This window comes from Symphalangus syndactylus, chromosome 19 (assembly GCF_028878055.3).
Source record: "Symphalangus syndactylus isolate Jambi chromosome 19, NHGRI_mSymSyn1-v2.1_pri, whole genome shotgun sequence".
Classification (NCBI taxonomy): Eukaryota; Metazoa; Chordata; class Mammalia; order Primates; family Hylobatidae; genus Symphalangus; species Symphalangus syndactylus.
Window position 1 is genome coordinate 54,351,659 of NC_072434.2, and position 23,350 is coordinate 54,375,008.

General features: G+C 40.3%; 1 protein-coding gene across 3 annotated transcripts in view; it reads left to right on the top strand.

The window, feature by feature from the left end:
- The window catches only part of OMA1 (OMA1 zinc metallopeptidase), a 264,889-nt gene that overhangs the window by 185,574 nt on the left and 55,965 nt on the right, over positions 1-23,350 (top strand). Inside the window, exons 9-10 of one of the 3 annotated variants that reach the window (XM_063613885.1) lie at positions 15,415-15,466; positions 16,527-18,197. In XM_063613885.1, the coding sequence (XP_063469955.1) occupies positions 15,415-15,466; positions 16,527-16,528 (54 nt within the window). In that variant the 3' untranslated portion in view covers positions 16,529-18,197. Of the gene's footprint in view, positions 1-863; positions 1,107-15,414; positions 15,467-16,526; positions 18,198-23,350 lie in introns of those variants that run through there. The other 2 variants (XM_063613884.1, XM_063613886.1) reach the window with 2 other exon arrangements.

Consider the following 23,350-nt stretch of genomic DNA (forward strand, 5'->3'; position numbering starts at 1 on the left):
AGAGGAGGTCTCCAGGGGGCAGATGCCTTCTCTCACCTACAAGTCTCTCATGCCTAAGCCTACCAGGAAAGGAGTGGGAGGAAAAAGTGAGCATCAAATTGGGTGAGATTGAAGTTTTAAACTAATCTAATCTGGACATTTTTATTCGTGAAAGTGACAAGAAAGCTGAGAGGTCTGCCAGGCTTGTTATTAAGGGACAGATTGATCAGCGCTTGAGAGAAAATAGTGATGGGGAAAAAAAATTAAACTCTTCCATGGCTGCATCCCATCTGCTCAATAAACCATCGAGAATTTCCACTGGTAGTCCACCAAAGGTACACTCTATCTAGAGATAATTAAAGACTGAACAATATAGCCTTTCAATTCACATTTATCATTGCATGCAAACTCTGAAACAGAGCTGTGCCACTTTACAGATGGAGACTGGCTGGTGAGTTTGGAAAAAGGCTCATGGTAGGGTTGTATTCAGGAGAGTTGAGTTGTGTGTTTGCTTCCCTCGATTGCATTTTTAAGTCTTTGAAGTCTGTAGACATCTCCCTGACAACCTGTGAACTCTTTAGATCAGAAACCATTTCTCAGCTTTTTTTAGTTTCTTATAACACCTAGAACAGCACACAGGAGACGTTCAATAGATATCCATTGAGTTATTCAGGAAATAAATGTATAGATTCCATTTGATGATTATAGCCAGACCTCGACCAGGTAGATTTTAGCTGAAAAATCAATTAACTTAGAGGGGGAAGATTAGAGTACAGAGTCTAATGATGCTGTTTGTCAGCTGTGTGATTTTGGGCAAGTTACACATTTTTCTGAGCCTTGGTTTTCTCATTCATAAAATAACAGCAGCCATATCTGTGTCACAGGTGTGGATAAAATGAGACTGCACATGTGAACACACTGAACACGGGACAGTTACCCCAGAGCACATTTCTGAAGCTGTGGACTCTAGCACAATCTTCCTGGATTCTTATCCTCCGTGACTGTTTGACAGACTTCCCCTCCTCCCACTCCCTTCCTCCTCTGTGTCCTCCTAGATTATAAATGCAGGCTGAATCCACCCTCTCAGACACATAAGAGACACGTGTGAGTAGGCCGAAAGACCTTTAAGAAAAGACCAATATTTGCATATCTATTATAACTACTCACTGTTCGACTTGTTTCATTACAATTTCTATTTGGATAATATGTAAGGTCAATACTGTCACTGTTCTGGAAAATTCATTTTTTATTAAAGCAAAATGCACGGTATTTATAGAGATAACACCTTAAATGCTACGAGAGAAGGTGCACCGATTACACTGGTTCCCTTGATGGGGCAGGTTTATGTGCTACATGTTTTATAATACATTACAAGGAATGGGACCTTAGCCCGTGTTGATGTGTCTCAAGTGTCATTCCTCGCCTGAACTCCAATAGGTCTGACCATCCTTTCTCATAGACCTGGGAGCACTGAGATAACCATAGTGAAAAAAACGACAACAAAGAAGAAAGCTCTCTTTTCTGCACCCCTCCATCAGTTTATTCCCACCGTCATTACATCCCTATCAGAGCCTCCCTGAGCTACATGCTTGCTTCTTCCATTAGACCATGAGCTACCAGAGGTATCAGGTTGAGCATCTGGGATATACTAGAGCCTCAGTAAATATTTGTTCAATTAGTGAAAATGAATGCCTGACACAAAGCAAGAGCTTGGAAATGGTTCTTTGAATTGTTTTCTTCGCAGGGAGGTAGAACAGCATAATGCACCAAAAATGCACCTAGACGTTCAACCAGGAAATCTTGAATTCAAATCCTGGCTTTATCACTTATTAGATATGTGACAATTTACTTAACTAAATGAAACTTCACTTTTCTTTTTTTTTATTAAACAAGAAAAGTTCTTGTGATCATTATCCTTTTATAGCTCCTTGCACATAGTAGATAAAACACATTGTAATTCCATTTCTTCTTCACTTTTTCCTTTTTGATGAATAAAGAAGAATGCAGAATTGTTGGCATTTTCCTGCTTTTCATTCTATTCTGCTCAAGTTAACAAATCTAATTGAAACACGGAAAATCTTTTTGAGTATGTGTTTTGTGGTATTTTCTACAAAGATCTTGACTTCTGTTTTTCTTTTCTTTTCCCCCTCCACTAATTTTAAACTCAACAAACAACTAACTAACCTTGCCATTTTGGTACGGGGAAGTCTGTGGTTCCTAAAGCAGAATGTTGTAGACTAATTCAATCTGTAAAGCACTAATGTCCTGGTAGCAGTCAACTTCTTTAGTTATTCTTAATATATCAGAAGGCCTAAGGGAAAAGAAACACCTGTTTTAAGGTTGCACAGGCTAACTCAAATGTCAAATCTGTGTGTGTTTGGCTGGAATGAAATCAACTCAAAATAGTAACCGTGGTTATCTCCTGGTGATCAAAATGTCAATGGCTGTTTTAGTGTATTTTGATTCATTACAATGATGGGAAAATAATTTACTGGTACTTTAAAAATTCAGTCTATTTGATCAGAAAAAAATATTTCAAAACACAGAGTTTATGATAGAGGACACAAATAAAGAAGGGGACCTTTGGAAAAAGTGGCATTAGGGCTTCTTGTTGGAGGTTCGATTCGGCAGCATAGCATAACTCCAGACAGTGGCATTTATGTAGGTGTCTGAGTCCATTTGGGCTAAGCAAAAATACCATAAACTAGGTGCCTTATAACAACAAAAGTTTACTTCTCACAGTTCTGGAGATTGAGAAGTTCAAGATCAAGGCACCAGCAGATTCAATGTCTGGTGAAGGCCAACTTCCCGGTTCATACACAGCTCTCTTTTAGCTGTATCCTTACATGGCAGAAGGATAGGGAATCTCTGGGCTCTCTTTTATTTTTATTATTATTATTATTATTATTGTACTTTAAGTTTTAGGGTACATGTGCACAATGTGCAGGTTTGTTACATATGTATCCATGTGCCATGTTGGTGTGCTGCACCCATTAACTTGTTGTTTGGCATTAGGTATATCTCCTAATGCTGTCCCTCCCCCCTCCCCCTACCCCACAATAGTCCCCGGAGTGTGGTGTTCCCCTTCCTGTGTCCATGTGTTCTCACTGTTCAATTCCCACCTATGAGTGAGAACATGAGGTGTTTGGTTTTTTGTCCTTGCGATAGTTTACTGAGAATGATGGTTTCCATTTTCATCCATGTCCCTACAAAGGACATGAACTCATCATTTTTTATGGCTGCATAGTATTCCATGGTGTATATGTGCCGCATTTTCTTAATCCAGCCCATCATTGATGGACATTTGGGTTGGTTCTAAGTCTTTGCTATTGTGAATAGTGCCACACTAAACATACGTGTGCATGTGTCTTTATAGCAGCATGATTTATAGTCCTTTGGGTATATACCCAGTAATGGGATGGCTGGGTCAAATGGTATTTCTAGTTCTAGATCCCTGAGGAATCGCCACACTGACTTCCACAATGGTTGAACTAGTTTACAGTCCCACCAACAGTGTAAAAGTGTTCCTATTTCTCCACATCCTCTCCAGCACCTGTAGTTTCCTGACTTTTTAATGATCTCCATTCTAACTGGTGTGAGATGGTATCTCATTGTGGTTTTGATTTGCATTTCTCTGATGGCCAGTAATGATGAGCATTTTTGCATGTTCTTTTGGCTGCATAAATGTCTTCTTTTGAGAAGTACCTGTTCATGTCCTTCACCCACTTTTTGATGGGGTTGTTTGTTTTTTTCTTGTAAATTTGTTTGAGTTCATTATAAATTCTGGATATTAGCCCTTTGTCAGATGAGTAGGTTGTGAAAATTTTCTCCAATCCTGTAGGTTGCCTGTTCACTCTGATGGTAGTTTGTTTTGCTGTGCAGAAGCTCTTTAGTTTAATGAGATCCCATTTGTCAATTTTGGCTTTTGTTGCCATTGCTTTTGATGTTTTAGACATGAAGTCCTTGCCCATGCCTATGTCCTGAATGGTATTGCCTGGGTTTTCTTCTAGGGTTTTTATGGTTTTAGGTCTAACATTTCAGTCTGTAATCCATCTTGAATTAATTTTTGTATAAGGTGTAAGGAAGGGATCCAGTTTCAGCTTTCTACATATGGCTAGCCAGTTTTCCCAGCACCATTTATTAAATAGGGAATCCTTTCCCCAGTGCTTGTTTTGTCAGGTTTGTCAAAGATCAGATAGTTGTAGATATGCGGCATTATTTCTGAGGGCTCTGTTCTGTTCCATTGATCTATGTCTCTGAATGCCCACAAGAAAAATCAGGAAAGATCCAAAATTGACACCCTAACATCACAATTAAAAGAGCTAGAAAAGCAAGAGCAAACACATTCAAAAGCTAGGAGAAGGCAAGAAATAACTAAAATCAGAGCAGAACTGAAGGAAATAGAGACACAAAAAACCCTTCAAAAAATTAATGAATCCAGGAGCTGGTTTTTTGAAAAGATCACCAAAATTGATAGACCGCTAGCAAGACTAATAAAGAAGAAAAGAGAGAAGAATCAAATAGATGCAATAAAAAATGATAAAGGGGATATCACCACCAATCTCACAGAAATACAATCTACCATCAGAGAATACTACAAACACCTGTATGCAAATAAACTAGAAAATCTAGAAGAAATGGATAAATTCCTCAACAAATACACCCTCCTAAGACTAAACCAGGAAGAAGTTGAATCCCTGAATAGACCAATAACAGGCTCTGAAATTGAGGCAATAATCAATAGCTTACCAACCAAAAAGAGTCCAGGACCTGATGGATTCACAGCCGAATTCTACCCGAGGTACAAGGAGGAGCTGGTACCATTCCTTCTGAAACTATTCCAATAAGTAGAAAAAGAGGGAATCCTCCATAACACATTTTATGAGGCCAGCATCATCCTGATACCAAAGCCTGGCAGAGACACAACCAAAAGAGAGAATTTCAGACCAATATCCTTGATAAACATTGATGCAAAAATCCTCAATAAAATACTGGCAAACCGAATCCAGCAGCACATCAAAAGCTTATCCACCATGATCAAGTGGGCTTCATCCCTGGCATGCAAGGCTGGTTCAACATATGCAAATCAATAAATGTAATCCAGCATATAAACAGAACCAAAGACAAAAACCACGTGATTATCTCAATAGATGCAGAAAAGGCCTTTGACAAAATTCAACAACGCTTCATGCTAAAAACTCTCAATAAATTAGGTATTGATGGGACGTATCTCAAAATAATAAGAGCTATCTATGACAAACCCACAGCCAATATCATACTGAATGGGCAAAAACTGGAAGCATTCCCTCTGAAAACTGGCAGAAGACAGGGATGCCCTCTCTCACCACTCCTATTCAACATAGTGTTGGAAGTTCTGGCCAGGGCAATTAGGCAGGAGAAGGAAATAAAGGGTATTCAATTAGGAAAAGAGGAAGTCAAATTGTCCCTGTTTGCAGATGACATGATTGTATATTTAGAAAACCCCATTGTCTCAGCCCCAAATCTCCTCAAGCTGATAAGCAACTTCAGCAGTCTCAGGATACAAAATCAATGTACAAAAATCACAAGCATTCTTGTACACCAATCACAGACAAACAGAGAGCCAAATCATGAGTGAACTCCCATTCACAATTGCTTCAAAGAGAATAAAATACCTAGGAATCCAACTTACAAGGGATGTGAAGGACCTCTTCAAGGAGAACTACAAACCACTACTCAGTGAAATAAAAGAGGATACAAACAAATGGAAGAACATTCCATGCTCATGGGTTGGAAGAATCAATGCCATGAAAATGGCCATACTGCCCAAGGTAATTTATAGATTCAATGCCATCCCCATCAAGCTACCAATGGCTTTCTTCACAGAATTGAGAAAAACTACTTTAAAGTTCATATGGAACCAAATAAGAGCCCGCATCGCCCAATCAATCCTAAGCCGAAAGAACAAAGCTGGAGGCATCACGCTACCTGACTTCAAACTATACTACAAGGCTACAGTAACCAAAACAGCATGGTACTGGTACCAAAACAGGGCTCTCTTTTATAAGAGCACTGATCCCATTCATTGGGTTTCACTCCCATGATCTCATCACCTCTCAAAGGCCCCACCACCCAACATCATCACTTTAGGGGTTAGAATTTCAACATGAATTTTGGGAGTGCACAAACATTCAGGCCATAGCAGTAGACTACAGTGTGAATAGCACCCCCTGGAGTTGTGTAATGTATTGATTGTGTTTAGACCCACTTTTCTGATAGTTTCTTGTTACTGTGCTGGGCTGAGGTAGAAAGAGTGGAGTTTGGAAAATTAGACGTAGCTCCTATTAGCTGTTGCCCTTGATCAAATCTCTAAACTTTATTCATCCCTAAATTGTGGTCCCTTTCTCTACAAATGTTAGATACATGCCAGATGGCTATGTACTTAGAGTCTGACCATATTAGCAGGTGACTGATTCTACATCCTCATCAGCATTTTAAAATATTCAATATACATTTATTGTTATTACTAATAGGAAGATTGAGTTGCAGACATGATTTCAGGCACAGTATTTTGAAGAAGACTTTGGCATATACACAGGATTGCCATTTCCCTACATTATGTCCCTAGCACAGATGAATTTAGAGGAGGCAGGGGAGGCATCTAGGCATAAGAGAAAAATAGGGATTTCTGGAGAGAAAATCAGTGCTTCCTATGCATGTGCACTGTAGGAAGTGCTTACAGATGGAAGCCAGGCTGGCCTGAGACATGTCTGAGATAACAGGATGCCCTGAGCAGGGCTTCAAGCTGATGGATTTAAAGGAGAGGCTAGGGCTTCATGGAGAAGTAAAGAAGAGGACCCAGTGGCAGAAGTGGCCAGTGGCTCCTGGTTTGTCCTGTGCAATTCAGTCATTTCACTCTGGCCCTTAACTTGCATTCCCATCCTACTCCAACTTCCCTGAAAATATCAGCTCTGAGGTTAACTAGACTCACCATCCTTAGAAAAGCATTCATCTAGTATGGCTCAACAGGCTTCTTAGGGGTCTCAACAGCTGCCTCCTCTCCACACCCCTCTCCCCCCATCTCCCTGCAAAGATTAACATTGATCTTTTAACCTTATAGGAATCCTGGCAAATCTGAAATTTTCCTTTTTGTTACATTCCCAGTGACGTTACTTCCCCGGGAGATAATCTATCACATGTTCTAGATTGGCATGGGCGTCTGCTTGGCTCTGCATGCATGAAGAGTACATTGTCCTCTCACCTTACCAATGAGGAAACTGAGACTCAGAGAGGCTGGAGAACTTACTCTAGGCCAACCCTTAGCCATCTACGCAGCCAAGGTTCGAACACAATTCAATGTGTTTGAAGTCTGTTCTTCTTCCATCTCCTTCTGCCTCCTTCACTCCCACTGATCATTAGGCTATAAAATGGAGAGTTCTTGAATCTTAGGGTCAAAATCTATCAGGGCCCCTTCCTGCAGATGGGAGTGAGAAAGACATGAGATATTTGAGCCTATGAATCCCTTTTGATCTTTCTGGGCTGTTTCACATATTTGACTCTTTGAGAGTAGTGGTTGTAACCATGCATGGGTTTATGAGCCTAAAATGTGAGTCCATTTCTTTAAATAGATATCCGTTCCCTTAAACGAGCCCATTTACAATTGCTACAAAGAGAATAAAATACCCAGGAATACAACTTACAAGGGATGTGAAGGACCTCTTCAAGGAGAACTGCAAACCACTGCTCAAAGAAATAAGAGGGGACACAAACAAATGGAAAAACATTCCATGCTCATGGATAGGAAGAATCAATTATCGTGAAAATGGCCACACTGACCAAAGTAATTTATAGATTCAGTGCTAGCTCCATCAAGCTACCATTGACCTTCTTCACAGAATTAGAAAAAACTACTTTAAATTTCATATGGAACCAAAAAAGAACCTGCATAGCCAAGGCAAACCTAAGCAAAAAGGACAAAGTTGGAGGCATCATGCTACCTAACTTCAAACTATACTACAAGGCTATAGTAACCAAAACAGCATGGTACTGGTACCAAAACAGATATATAGACCAATAGACCAGAACAGAGGCCTCAGAAATAATGCCACACACCTACAACCATCTGATCTTTGACAAACCTGACAAAAACAAGAAATGGGGAAAGGATTCCCTATTTAATAAATGGGTTGGGAAAACTGGCCAGGCATATGCGGAAAACAGAAACTATACCCCTTCTTACACCTTATACAAAAATTAACTCGAGATGGATTAAAGACTTAAACGTAAGACCTAAAACCATAAAAACTCTAGAAGAAAACCTAGGCAATACCATTCAGAACATAGACATGGGCAAAGACTTCATGATGACAACACAAAAGCAATGGCAACAAAAGCCAAAATTGACAAATGGGATCTAATTAAGTTAAGAGCTTCTGCACAGTAAAAAGAAACTATAATCAGAGTGAACAGGCAACCTACTGAACCAGAGAAAATTTTTTACAATCTATCCATCTGACAAAAGGCTAATATCCAGAATCTACAAGGAACTTAAACAAATTTCCAAGAGAAAAACAAACAACCCCATCAAAAAGTGTGCAGAGGATATGAGCAGACACTTCTCAAAAGAAGACATTTATGCAGCCAACAAACACGTGAAAAAAAGCTCATTATCACTGTTATTGAGAAATGCAAATCAAAACCACAATGAGATACCATCTCATGCCAGTTAGAATGGCAATCATTAAAAAGTCAGGAAACAACAGATACTGGAGAGGATGTGGAGAAATAGGAACACTTTTACACAGTTGGTGGGAGTGTAAATTAGTTCAACCATTGCGGAAGACAGTGTGGCAATTCCTGAAGGATCTAGAACCAGAAATACCATTTGACCCAGCAATCCTATTACTGGGTATATACCAAGAGGATTATAAATCATTCTACTATAAAGACACATGCACACGTATGTTTATTGTGGCACTGTTCACAATAGCTAAGACTTGGAACCAACCCAAATGCCCATCAGTGATAGACTGGATAAAGAAAATGTGGCACATATACACCATGGTATACTATGCAGCCACAAAAAAGGATGAGTTCATGTCCTTTGCAGGGACCTGGATGAAGCTGGAAATCATCATTCTCAGCAAACTACCATAAGAACAGAAAACCAAACACTGCATGTTCTCACTCATAAGTGGGAGTTGAATAATGAGAACACATGGACACAGGGAGGGGAACATCACACACTGGGGCCTGTCAAAGGGTGGGGGACTAGGGGAGGGATAGCATTAGGAGAAATACCTAATGCAGATGACGGGTTGATAGGTGCAGCAAACCACCATGGCATGTGCATACCTATGTAACAAACCTGCACATTCTGCACATGTACCCCAGAACTTAAAGTATAATAATAATAGTAATAATGATAATAATAATAATAAAAGGAGCCAAGTCAAAATGTTGAACTAGAGAACTTCTCTTTTGGACAGGGCTCAAATGGCTACCAGCAAAAGTTGCTGCTCACATGCTTTTCCCTACTATGCACTGGTTCAGGCTCAGTGACTTGCATCCTGGGATGTGGGGAGATGATTCAGATACAGGTACTTCAGTATCTCAGGCACTGAGGAAACCAGACTGTTTGTGATTTCATGAAACTAAGGGAAGAACAGGGGCTCAGGCTCTGGAGCAACCCAGGAGCTCAGATACTCAAACCAAGCCCAAGCCAAGAAGAAGGTCCAAGTGATCAGCATCCTGATGTCATGTGCCAGTAAGCTCCTAGGCTTACAGATTTCTCTGAATAGGGTCAGAGTAAGTTTTCAAAGACTGAAGTGGGGATGGGACAGCAGGTAGAGGCAGGGAGCCAGACACTCTTCTCTCTCAAAACCGTGTTCCGAGCTCACCTTTTTCATGAAACTCTTCCAGATGGACTGCAGCCAGCCCCCAGCAGTCCAATCTTCCTAATGACATCTTGACAATCTAAATCAGGGTCAGGCACCTCTTTGAAGTATCCTGCCAAGTCTTCCTTTGTTCATTTTTATCCAGGATCTAAGAACCTTTCATGAGTGGCATGCCAAAGACTTCATTTATTTACTCTAATTTAGCATTTCATGTGCCAAAAAAACTTTCCAACATGTGTAAAATCTCATTGTAGGGTGAAGTAAAAGTCAGTATAAAATCACATAATTAGAATCACAGAATCAGAATGTTGAATTATTGAGTTCTAAAACTTCATTTTAAAGATGGATAAATCAGGACCACAGGAGGATAAAGTGTTACCTGGAGTCTAATAGCCAAGTTAGGGACAGACCCAAGCTAGAGTCTACTGAGTCTTAAATTTTCTTTTTACTCTATCACTGCTTTTTACAAGCAAATTTGAGTCTTAAACATAGAGCATCTGCTAGCAACATCAAGAAAACTGAAACCTCAAACAAGTTCATCATTTTTTTTTTTGTAACTACAGCCATGAATTTCTCCAGCATTTAGAGACTTCTAGCCTCGTGTTGTTTTACTGGTCTCTTTACTGGCTTGCAGTTTGTTGGAAAAAGCACTGACTGACTTAGAAGGCTGAGTTTGGATTCAGTTCAGCCATTCATTTTTTTGAATCTTGAGTACATTATTTAGCTTCTTTGAGACTCTGCTCATTCAAAGGTAAATAAGGAAAAATCACAACCTCCTAGAGTTGTTAGGAGGTGTGTTTGTGAGGGGTTTGGAGAAAACAGGTCCCGTGTTGGTTGGTTCAATAATTGGTCACAAAACGGCAAAAGGACCAACAGAGCAATGAGGGAAGGTGAGGTTCCTAGGATTAGCAAGTATAAGAAGCCACTACCTCTTCCAGAGCTGCAGGTACAAAGAGAGGAGGCAATGCTAAGAGCCCTGGCATCAGGGCCTGGTGGGAGCTGGACCCTTGGAGGATAGTCATTCCCAGGGGAGTCAGGCAGGACTTGGAGTTAGTGGTAAGGCTGTCTTGCAGGAGCTCAGATCATGGTTTGAGGGGCTGACTGTTGGGAGCTAGAACCTGGAGGAGAAGCAGCCACTGCTCAAGCTAAGGGGGCAAGGTGAGAAATAGTTAGCTTCTCTTTCCCTCCCTTCTTCCAATCTCTTTCTACTGCCTGCTATCAGCTGAACTGAACAGAGGTGAGGTCTTTTGGCAAGGGAACCTTGGAATGTTGCTTGCAGGGTTTGGCCTCCCTGTGATAAAGAGTAAATCAGGGAAGTGCAAGAATTGATCTGAGTGCAGAGGAGTTGAATAATTTCCTGCATATCAAGCTCCTAGCACTGTGCACAAAGGTGGTTCTCCTCCACCTTGTGACACATTACTGGGATCCACAGCACTGAAATAAACCTCCGAGGATTGTCTTTCCCAGGTGGCTCAGGCATTTTTTGATCTTGAAGTGGTAATTGACAACCTCCCACCAAGGTCAAGGTGGCTGAAGCTGGCTTCCTATGTGCATCCTGTTCATTAAAACCATCGGTTGGGTGCAGTCGCCCATGCTTGCAATCACAGCACTTTGGGAGGCTGAGGCGGGTGGATCACCTGAGGTCAGGAATTCACAACCAGCCTGACTAACATGGTGAAACCCCGTCTCTACTAAATACAAAAAAATTAGCCGGGTATGGTGGCACATGCCTGTAATACAAGCTACTTGGGAGGCTGAGACAGGAGAATTGCTTGTACCTGGGAGGCAGAGGTTGCAGTGAGCCGAGATTGCGTCATTGCACTCCAGTCTGGGCAATAAGAGCGAAACTTTGTCTCAAAACAAACAAACAAAACAAAACAAAAAAACCCATAATCATTTCTTATGCTTTATAAAGTACATTTTCTGTCATGTATTTAAGCTTGGCAACAACCCAATGAGTCATATGATAAAATGGACCATACAGTTGAGGCACAGAGAGGTTAGGTAAGTAGCCCAAAGTCAAACAGCTAATAGATGGTGGAGTCAAATTTGAATTGCAATCTGTCTCTAAGTTTAGTCCTTTCACTTATACATGTAGCCTGCTTTGCCAGTGTGGCCACAGAATTCATGAGTTTTAAGCATTTCACACATGGTATTTCATCATTTCCTTCTAGCAGGAGGTTGCTATTATTTTCTCTTATTTCTAGATGAGGATCCTGAGGTCCATTGAGGTTACATGACTTGTCCTTTGTTAGGGGAATGATATTATTTGTAATGTAATGAGCTTCTCATCATTAGAACTAATTAAGCTAGTGATCACATGTCTGGCTATGGCAGCACAGATGCTTATAGATACTTCATGATTAAAATGAATCATTGCATTTCAAAGGGCTTTTTCTGGAACCCCACATTTCTGAAGAAGATTACTTATCCAGAGAAACTCCATTTTTGTCCATTTCCTGTACTGAGCTACCATGTAGGATGTTATTTGCAAAAAATGGTTCTGCTGCTATAAAACAAAAGCAAATTGAACCCAACTGACTTAATGACCCTCAAAGTCATTTTTACAGCTCTGATTCTACAATATTATGAAATAATGAGCACCAACACACATCACCATTGCAACTACAATATGAGGACCCTAGGCAGAGGACAGGATCCTCTCATAGAAGCTGAACGAATAGCTATTGTGAGGAGTTCAGTGGGTGATGGCACAGGGGCCTTCATTTCCGCTTCTAGCCAAAGAAAATTTTGATCAGGCTGCAGGCCGCCTGCCCATTCATCTGCAGCAGGAAATGGATTTAGCGTCTGTATGGGCCAGATTCCCGTATCTATCATCCAGTTAGGCCTAAACAAAATGTTTTCCGTTTCACCTGCTAAATGCAAAGGGCTTGGAGGAGGGTCTGAGTGATGGTGATGGGGTCCCATCGCTTTCTCATCACTGAATTGCAGTTGTTAAAAGGCCCATTTCTCCTCAGTGTCTCACTCTGAGCTGAGGCAGGCAGTCTCTCCTGTCCCTGGAAGCTGCTCTTGGCAGCAGAAAAGAAATCTATGAAATTGACCCAGGACAGGGAGGGAGGCAGGGCACATTATAACCCCAAGGAAGCCTAAGGTCGGAGGTGAAACTCAGCACTGATAGATGAAATGAACCTCCTAGCAGGAGCCTCCTTATATAATGAGGGGCTGCAACCTCCTGGGATGGGGGTGGGTGAGTAAGCAGAGGCCAGAGGTCCTCTTAGGCACGAGGGAAGCTCAGGAGAGGGGATTGGAGTATCTCTGGCCTCTTAAGTACAAAGAAGGTGGGGGAAGGGGCTGCTGATTAGAATGAAAATGTGACAGTCATGCAAAGCTTCCCGTTGGATTTATGCATCCTTTGCCAGGATTTCAGGAGGAGGATACCTGACAGCCCCCATTAGAGCCAGAGAAATGGAGGAAATTACACATTGTTCTGTTAAGGGAACCCCCAAGACCAGGGAATGGAGGCATCCCTGCTGAATTTGTTACTGAGGGAATATTGATTTCAGGAGAAAAACAAATAATGCAGAAATGTTTCCACTTTGATGCAGCACATTCTGATTTGGACTGCACTGTGGTGAAACTTCCTTGTGTGACTCTCAGTGTTCCAAAGCAGACATAATTCTTTTCCATTGAAGGATGTTATTGGTGGCATGGAGGTGGTGGAAAAAATGAGCTTGCAGTTGATTTTGATTCAGCTGGGAAATGGGTTGTTCCAAGGAGTGGCAAAATGAGACTACTGAGGTAGACTAAGGTCTGGGAGGGCCTTAAATTGTAGGCTAAGAGATGTGGTCAGTGTTTCAGGGTAATGAAAAACAATGAAAGTCTTTTGACCAGAGGACTGATAAGATCAGAACTGTGCTTTTGAGGATAATTCTGGCAGCCCAGTGGAGGGCAGGCTGAAGGGGTGGAAAGGGTCCTTTTCCTCTTTTCACTTCATTGATGAGCAAATGCCTCTATAGGCGCTAGGCTGGGTTGCCAGTTAGAAGCCTGACACAATGGCCATATAACAGAGAGGCTGAGAGACCTAGCTGAATTTGGGAAAGGTAGGGAGAAAAAGACAGAGAATAATAATATTTTGAATATTCAATAAGAGCCTATCTTGTGCCCATCATTAGATGCCTATCACCTCATTTAACCCTTGCAGCAATCCTTCAAGCTAGGCAGTAATATTCCCCTGTTACAAATGAGAAAACAGGCTCTCAGTGATGTTAATTAACCTCTCAATGGTATTTAAACCAACACACAGTTTCACCTGCCAAAAGAACAGAAAAGTTTCTAGTTCAAGTCCACTCAACTCAGCCCACCATTATGTTTCCTCTTGATACACAGAGTTTTATATCCAGAAGGGGCTTTTCGGATTCTCTAGTTCTCCTCCCCATTTTGTAGAAGAGAAGACTGAGGCAGGGGATGGAGGGAGAGACAGCCCAGGTCTGCATTCTTTTTATTCTTCCAAATGCCTTCTCGTTCTCTGTCGTCAATATGAGCCCTCATTTCATCTGAAGCTCACACCACACTCCCAACAGATAGGAAATTGACTTATACCAATTATGTCCCTGGCACAGTTCAAGATGAAGTGATTGTCAGCAATACCATCACAATTTTCTTCACTGGACCACTAATTTCCTCTCTTACCCCTTTAATCACTGATGCTTGACGATCTTCCTTATTCTTTAACACAAGGATCACTTTAAGACACCTGCTATGTGTTCAGGAGCTCCCTTGCTATAACATTAACTAGTGCAATCCTCACAACAACCTTTTGAGCTGAGAAGCTCTGCTCGTCTTGCCAGTTGAGAACGCCGAGACTCAGAGAGGTTAAGTAACTTGCCTAAGGTCACATAGGTAGGAAGTGGCATAGCAGGATTCAAATCCAGATTGGTCTCGTTCCAAAGCTTCTTCATGGAAATGTCTCTCCTCCTGTTTTAATGTCATTTTATCATTAAGGAGACATTGTTAAGTGCCCACTATATGTCAGGTACAGTGACAAGCACTGAAGGTCTGCACTACAGGTCAGCAATGCATTCTGTGCTCTCACAGAGTCCCAAAGAAGGACAGAGATTAAACAGCAAAGTTTCTCCTCTCCTATTTCTTAACAATGGTCAGAACCCATGTATTTACAGCACTTGACAACTCACAAAGCATTTCATATTATTATCTTATTATACTCAAACAACCACCCTAGAAAGCACATAATTTCAGCTCCTCTCTTTCAATAGAGAAGACAAGATGAGAAATAGAGTAAATGACTCAGATTAGAGAGGTTAAGCAATGTGTGTTAGCCTATGCCGCTGGCAATGTGGTTTAATTTTTTGCTCACTGCTCTTCACACAGCACAACATGAATTCTGGGTCTTTCTCTCTTTTTCCCTCCCAAATTTTGTCAGCCAAACTTGACTCTTCCATTTATTTGTGTTGAAGCTTTCTCTATAGTGTCCCCTGCAGCAGTAAGCCGATACCTTGTGCTACCGCACTCTAACCCAGGGCTGTCTATATTCACCCTCTTCAGATCTGTGACTCCTCGTGTGGCTTTTTTTCTCTTTCAGATTTGGTGGGTCTTGAATGCCCCTGAAAACCATTCTGCTCCATTTCAAAAGTGTAAGTCTAAGGAACTACCTAGAGTGCACACATTTCTCCCTGGTTTTCCTTTTCTCCATCCATCCATCCATCCATCCATCCATCCATCCATCCATCCATGCATCCATCCAACCATCCATCCATCAATCCATCCATCCATCCAATCATCCATCCATCCAATCATCATCCATCCATCCATCCACCCATCCATCCATCCAATCATCCATCCATCCATCCATCCATCCATCCATCCATCCATCCATCCATCTATGTGTTCCAGTGATGGAGACAAGAGCTCAGCATCCCAGTGGTAGAGAAAACTCTAGCAGCTGCTGCAAGATGAGTCAGAACCATGGACTGTCACCCCCAGCATTATAGACCTGCAGGCCTGTGGAAAAGGGAGTTGGGGTTGGATGGAACATTTGAGACAAATAAGAGACTATCAATGAATGAAGCTAGGGAGGTCGGCAGTGGCCAAATTGTGAATGGCAAGATAAGAAGTTTGGACATAAGCCTATAAGCAAAGGAGGCATGAACAGGCTTTATGCAGGGAGGGACCTGACCAGATTTTAATCTTAGAAGGAACACTTTGGGTGTAGTGTGGAGACACCAAATTTGAACAACCAGTGTTAGACTCCAAAAGATTATTTAAGAGAGAGTTACAAAAACAAACAGTTATGAGGGCCCAAGCTGGGTCTATGGGGTGGCGATAGGGGAAAGAAGGAAGTTGCAGAGATTAAAAAGGAGGTGAAATCAATATGTTTTGATGGAAAGGGATTGAGAGAGGTCTAGGATGCCTCCAGGATTTTTGTTTGGATTAAGAACTTTGATATAGGGTACATTGGAGAAACAATGAAATTGAGAGCCAAAAGATGTTGAATTCAGCTTTGGTACATTGAGTGAGCTTGAGGTGTCAGTGTGACATCCATGTGGAAATGTCCAGTGATCAGTTAAGTATATGAGCTTGGAATTCAGAAGAAAGGATGATATATAATGAACACTGAATGGATAATAGTTATGTTGCTGTATTTTGCTAATTTAGCTCAGACCTTAATTATTGATTTATCCACATTCTCATTAGGATGTTGCTGATCCCTGCAGCCCACGGGCATTGCCTATTGATGGTAAATCCATGCAGTCTGGGGTTGTGAATCCAAGCTGACCAATTCACTTGGACACCTTTTAGTCTTATAGGCCCTTCCAAGGTCATCTCCTTCCAAAGTTCCCCAGATTCCACCTGAGTCCTGGCTTCCTCTGCTTACAAATATCTCATCATCATGGCTTTAGTTTGCTAGAAACTCAAGTGCTACTGTCTTTAAGTAGTTTCAGGTATCTAGACATTCCAAAACAGTGGAACTCACACTATCTCTCTTGGCATTTCAGAATCAAATGTTCAGAGAATCTCAGAGCTGGGCAGTCATCTTGCAGATCATGCACAGCTTTTTAATTTTATGAATGGAAGTTGTGAGGCCGAGGCAGAGGAAGTGACTTACTGAAGCTCCCTTCCATTCAGTAAAATGTTTATTTATTGTGTGTCTACCATTTGTCAAGCTATCTATCTTAGATGCTGGAAATTACAATGGTGAAAGTGAAATATGTAGACCCTACTGTGTTCTTTACAGCCTATCAGGATGGAGGTAAACATTGTTAATCAGACTAGAGAAAGTGGTAATAAAATAATCATTAACTATCTGCCTGCATCACCTTAGAAATAATTTCTTGTGAGGAGCTAGTGTGTAGCAGAAAGTGAGGGTCATCTAACTCTAATTCTAAGTCCTTTCCAGTATATCATGTTGCCTCCTTCATTAGCAGGTAATAGAAGCTGCTAAAATCATAGTTGAGGAGTGGTTAAAGGCATGGGATTTTGAGTCAGACTACCTGGGTTCAAATCTCAACTACCACTTTTTGTGATCTCGAGTAAGTTACTCAGCCCATCTGGGTATTCCACTTATCTGTAAACTGCAGATATGATCTACTTCATAAGGATGTTGTGTTTAATAAATGGTTCTGATTTTTATGTTTTATGTAAACTCCAAGGTTCTTTCCAGTTTAAAATATAGTCTCTGCTTCCCACTATCATAAATGGTAGAGTAGATTGAAAGAGCATGAAACTGGGAATTAAGATTATTGGGTTTCAGTCCAAGTTTTGCTTCTAAGTAGCTGTCAATTTTGGAGAAGCATGCGACTTTCCTGGGCCACAGTTTTTCCATCCTCCTGTTATGGCTTCAGAGCAGATAACCTCTGAAATGCTTTCTTTTTAACTGACAGACTGTTGTGAGAGAGATGAGCCTAATTTTGGAAATCATAAGAAAATAGTCGTGAAAAATAAACTTGACTGTCATATGACACATTTCTCCTCTCCCTTAATTCTTAAGTATTTTTTGCTTCAAATTAATGCACATTGTTTTTATCCAATAAATGATACTTATGTGAGTAATACGCTAGCATTAGCTGGGTCCACAGGGAGCCCAGAATATATAGATAGAAATTGAGAAAAAGATACTGGCAGCCACCCAGCTGTTCTACCAGTATAGCCCTCAAGCACACAACCCTTTGAATCTGCAGTCTGGAAAAAGATCAAGATTTCAACAAACAGACATGGATGAAACTGGAAACCATCATTCTCAGCAAACTATGGCAAGGACAAAAAACCAAACACTGCATGTTCTCACTCATAGGTGGGAATTGAACAATGAGAACACATGGACACAGGAAGGGGAACATTACATACTGGGGACTGTTGTGGGGCGGGGGGAGGGGTGAGGGATAGCATTAGGAGATACCTAATGCTAAATGACGAGTTAATGGGTGCAGCACACCAACATGGCACGTGTATACATATGTAACAAACCTGCACGTTGTGCACATGTACCCTAAAACTTAAAGTATAATAATAATAATAAAAAGATTTCAACAAACATTCTCGATATTTATCATTTTCTAGCACCTCCTATGTACCAAGTTTTTCTGCTTATGGAAGACAATGCTGAGAAGTATGTATTCCATTTCACACACAAGAACACCTTATCTAAGCCTTGGGATAAAGTGACTTGACTACAAGCACATTAAGAAATAAGGACAGATATGAATTCCAACTCAACGTCCAATGTCAACTCTTAGGCCATTCCTGTCCTACAGCCTGATGTCTGTGTTTCCATGTAGGGTAGGCCCAGCCACAGTAAGTCAGCCACTTATTGTGATTTGGGGAGTTGAGAATCCTCACATTTGTTCAGGCCCTGGTATCCATTCTAGATGAGAGAGAGAATTTGATTATTAGAAGGCATGGCTCCATCTTAACCCAGTGGCAGCCCCTCATGAGTTTGGGCTCTTATTGTATTACTGTTCTAATGACCTCATCATATGCATTCTCTCACAGAAGACTGAGTGCAGGAGGAGTGAGCAAAGGAGGCAGAATCCAATAAAAGTTGAAACCAGAGACTTCTCAGTTGAAGGCTTCTTGGCTTAAGGGGCCCGGCTCATGAGGGTAACAAGATTCCCCTCTTAATCCTCATTCCTGCCACTCTGTTGTTGTCCTAGTAAGACTGGGGGATGGATGTCTTTAGCACCTAATAAAGAACAATAGAAAGACTTCATGAGTGGGTTGGGGGAAGGACAGGAAGAAAACTGCTACAGCAGGGGTTGGGAAATCCTTTCTGTTAATATTCTCTGACAAATGGGTAAAATAAAAAGTCTATATAGAAAAGTACCAGAATGTATTTGATTTGAGATGTCTTTCTTTTGCCGATTAGCTCTCTCCTTATTTTTTTACAACTTTTACTGCAGAGTTAGTAAAATCAGTGTTAGTTTATTTTATGGGGTAGAAATCTTCTTGAAGAATTAGCTGTGATTAGAATTTCTGAAAGCAAATCCTATTCTTCCCTGTTAACTCAAATTAAAAAATTGAAGAAATATTCAGTTGAAAACATATTGGTCTAATCATTCCTAAAATTGCAGGATGTCATAAAATCTTGCATTTAAATTTTTAAATATTAATTTTAGATGAGGTATTAATAAGCTGAATAGTATCACAAAATCTTCGGTGAGAAGCAACTAAAATATTTCTGTTTGGAAAATTATCTTCAAGTCTTCCAGAATAGGGACATGCTAAGAATAACACTAAAGTTTTAGCTCAATAGGTTAAAGTTAACTGAGATAAGGAATAAAAAAGAGAAAGATTAAGCTGGCTCCAGAAGGTGAGCAATCATATTGTCCATATATGAGGAGAAATAAATTTTACAAAGTTTAATGAGAATGTCAGACTCTCTTTCCCCTGGGCCTTTGAACATTTTCCCCTTTGTCTAGATAATTTCTCTATATTCCACTATCCTCTGGAACTCCCCTTACTAAGCCTTACTCTATTATATTTTTTCATAACACTTATCACCTTGTAACATCATATGAAAAATGTTTATTATATTTTTGTTTGCTTCTTCCATTTCCCCCTGCCAAATATAAGCTCCTTGAGGATAAGAGCTTATGATATTAACAGTGTTCATTGCTGTATTTCCAGGATCTAGAACAGGGCTTGATATGTAGAGAAAGTTGGATAAATATTTGTTGAATGAATGAAAATCTCACCTTGTAGAACATCTCCTTCATGAGTCTTATCCTAAACAAGTTTCGTCTTGTAGTTACTCCATCACAGCACTTTTTACGCCACACATTAAAAAAATTACATGGAATTCATGTAGCATAAAATTCACCATTTAAAAGTGTAAGATTCAGTGACTTTCACAATGATGTGCAGATACCACTTCTCAGTAGTTCCAACGCATTTTCATCGCCCTAAAAGAAAACTCTGTAGCCATTAAGCAGTCACTGCCCATTCCTCTTTACGCCTTGAACCTGGCAGCCATCAATTCGCTTTCTGTATCTATAGATTTACCTATTCTGGATATTTCATACAAATGGAATGGTGCAATATATGACCTTTTGTATCTGGCTTCTTTCAGTTAGCATACTGTGTTCAAGGCTCATCTATGTTATGGTATGTATCAGAACTTTATTCCTTTTTATGGTCGAGTAATTTTTCATTGTATGGATATACCACATTTTGTTTATGAAGTTATGTATTGATGGACATTTGGGTTGTTTCCACCTTTCAGCTCTTGTGAATAGCGCTGCATGAACATTCCTGTGCAAGTATTTGTTCACACTAGATTTTGGTTGCCTCCTTTTTCCTCTGTCACTCCTACAAAACCATGAACTCTACAAGGGCAACGACTGAGTCTGTCTTATTCATGGATATATTCCAAGACTGAGTTGTGGCCTAGAAAATATTTGTTCAATGACTGGCTGAATACAAAATGTTGAAGACTCTTAAATTACTTAGTGAAATCAATAATTGAAATTTCTTAAATAATAGGGAACCAAAACCTTTAAAGATTCAATAATGCCACAAACATTAAAGAATATCTATGCCTTAATTCCATATGAAGGCTAGCTGCAAAAGAGAAGGAAATGAGGATAGGCAAGAGGAATGAAGGACTCCAGCAGGGTCAGAGAAGAGGAAGAGTGAGGTGGAAGTAGGAGGGGAAGGAGAGGTGAGGGAGAGCAGGAGGAGGGAGGGGACTCAGAGATGAAGGAGCTGGAGCAGCTCTCAGGTTGCTCTGTGCCTCTCACGCAGCTGAGAAAAGTCCTCTCTGCCCCCAGGAAACAGCTTTTTGTCTTTTATTTTCAAACATCAAAGTTTATTTCTGAAATAAAGGTTTGCTTTGTGTGAAATCCTGAAGGTGTTCCCCAGGTGTTCAAGAGTGACTTTGGCTTTTAGAAACAAACTTTTGAAATGAAGAGTTGTCTTCAAATGTTAGTCGCTATTTTTTTTTCTTGGCTAAGCTTTTCTTTATATATATATAGTGGAAAAAACACGTACGTTTATCCTCTTACCAACTTGGAAGTGTACATAATAGTATTCTTAACTATATGCACATTGTTGTGTAAGAGATCTGTACCACTTTTCATTTTGCATGACTGAAACTCTATACTCACTGAACTTGTTAACATTTATTGAACACCTACCATGTGACTGCAGTGATAACAAACCACTGTCTCTCTGGGTTAATATGCCCCTTTCTCCATTTATATACAGAGATTGTGTCCATTTTCATATATGATTAATACACATGTATTTTTATAATGATTTCCAGTTTATAAGGTGTTTTCCTTATATTTCTTTATAAGGTACTACCCTCAAGCTGTTATTCTCACTTTATATATGAGGAAGCCAAGGTCAAGAAAACATAAGTAGTTTACCCAAGGTCACAGAACTAGTAATGGCAGAGCTAAGATTTAAAATAGGTTTTTGAACACAAATTCTTCCCCACTGTATTATGCTACCAATGATTTATTCCAAATAACGTTAAAGAATGACTTTAGCACTGCCTCTTGGGTTTCTGGAAAAGAGAAAAATGCTTCTAAAGTAAACTTTATTATTCTGGTTCAAATTATTTACTATATAAGCTGCTTTTTCTTTTAACCACCACGTTACTCCAATTTATTTTATTTTATTTTTTACTTTGCTTTTTTTTTTTTTCTTTGAGACAGAGTCTCGCTCTGTCAACCTGGCTGGAGTGCAGTGGCATGATCTCTGCTCACTGCAACCTCTGCCTCCTGGGTTCAAGCGATTCTACTGCCTCAGTCTCTTGAGTAGTTGGGATTACCGGCGCACACCACCACGCCTGGCTGATTTTTGTATTTTTAGTAAAGATGGGGTTTCGTCATGTTGGCCAGGCTGGTCTTGAACTCTTGACCTCAGGTGGTTGGCCGCCTCGGCCTCCCAAAGTGCTGGGATTACAGGTGTAAGCCACCACACCCGGCCTTTGCTTGAGCCACCACACCCGGTGTTTGCTTTTATTTATTGTTCTGAGCATTATTATTTTCCAAGTTTTAGGCACTGCATTCAATAAGTGCTAAGGTGTTGGGGCCAGATCTGGGCTTAAATCCTACTACTAAATCAGTTGTATGACCTTGGATAAATCATTTAACCTCCAACTTTCAAAGGCCCCATCTGTAAAATGGAGTCAATGAGCTAATGCATCAAAATTGCTTAAGGTATTTCCCTAGCTATTAGCAGACATGTAATAAATGGCAGATATTATTATTGTCATCCTAAATATAAAAAAAGGATACTTCATCCATTTAAACCATTTTCTGATAAAGGATTGAAGTCTTGCAGCTAGAAAATATGAAAAGAGCCTAGAATTTGAAGTCAAATAGAGTTAAGTGTCAATCTCATTTCTGCCACTTATTAGTAGTATGGACTTGATTTTCTCATTGCAAAATGGGAATCATAATACCTATCTTGCTGGTTTCTTGGGATTATATTTAGAAAGCTCTTGAAATGTAAGTATTCAATAAACATAAGCTACTATTATTACTATTGTAAAGATTATTATTTTAAATAAAACATCTCAACCTCACAGATCAAGCGATCTAGGTACTCAAAGAGGACATCTGAGGCCAATGCCAGCAGGGCATAGAATTCTTTCTTTTGCGATCAGAACCCAGAAAACCTTCAAGTGCCAGAACAGAATATGACCATGATGATTAAAAAGATGCAAGCCTAGACCCCAACATGCTGAGGGAATCTGTACGTCCTGGATGCTTGCATCTGCATCTTATTCTTCCTTCTGGTACAAAGATTTTACATCCAATTTAAAAATCCTTTATTGAACATTGACTACATGCCTGATCCTGTGCATGTCACAGTGGAAAACACAAAGACAAATGGGGTGAACCTTGGATCTCTTCTTGGTCCACATTCCTCTTGGGGGGTGGTTTATTCTGTTCCATGGCTTTAAACACATCTAAGTGCTATAACCAAATTTATTTCTTCAGCTCCTTTGACTTTCAGACTCATTTCCATCTGCCTATTTTCCACGTTCATTCAGATGTGAAGCACCTTGT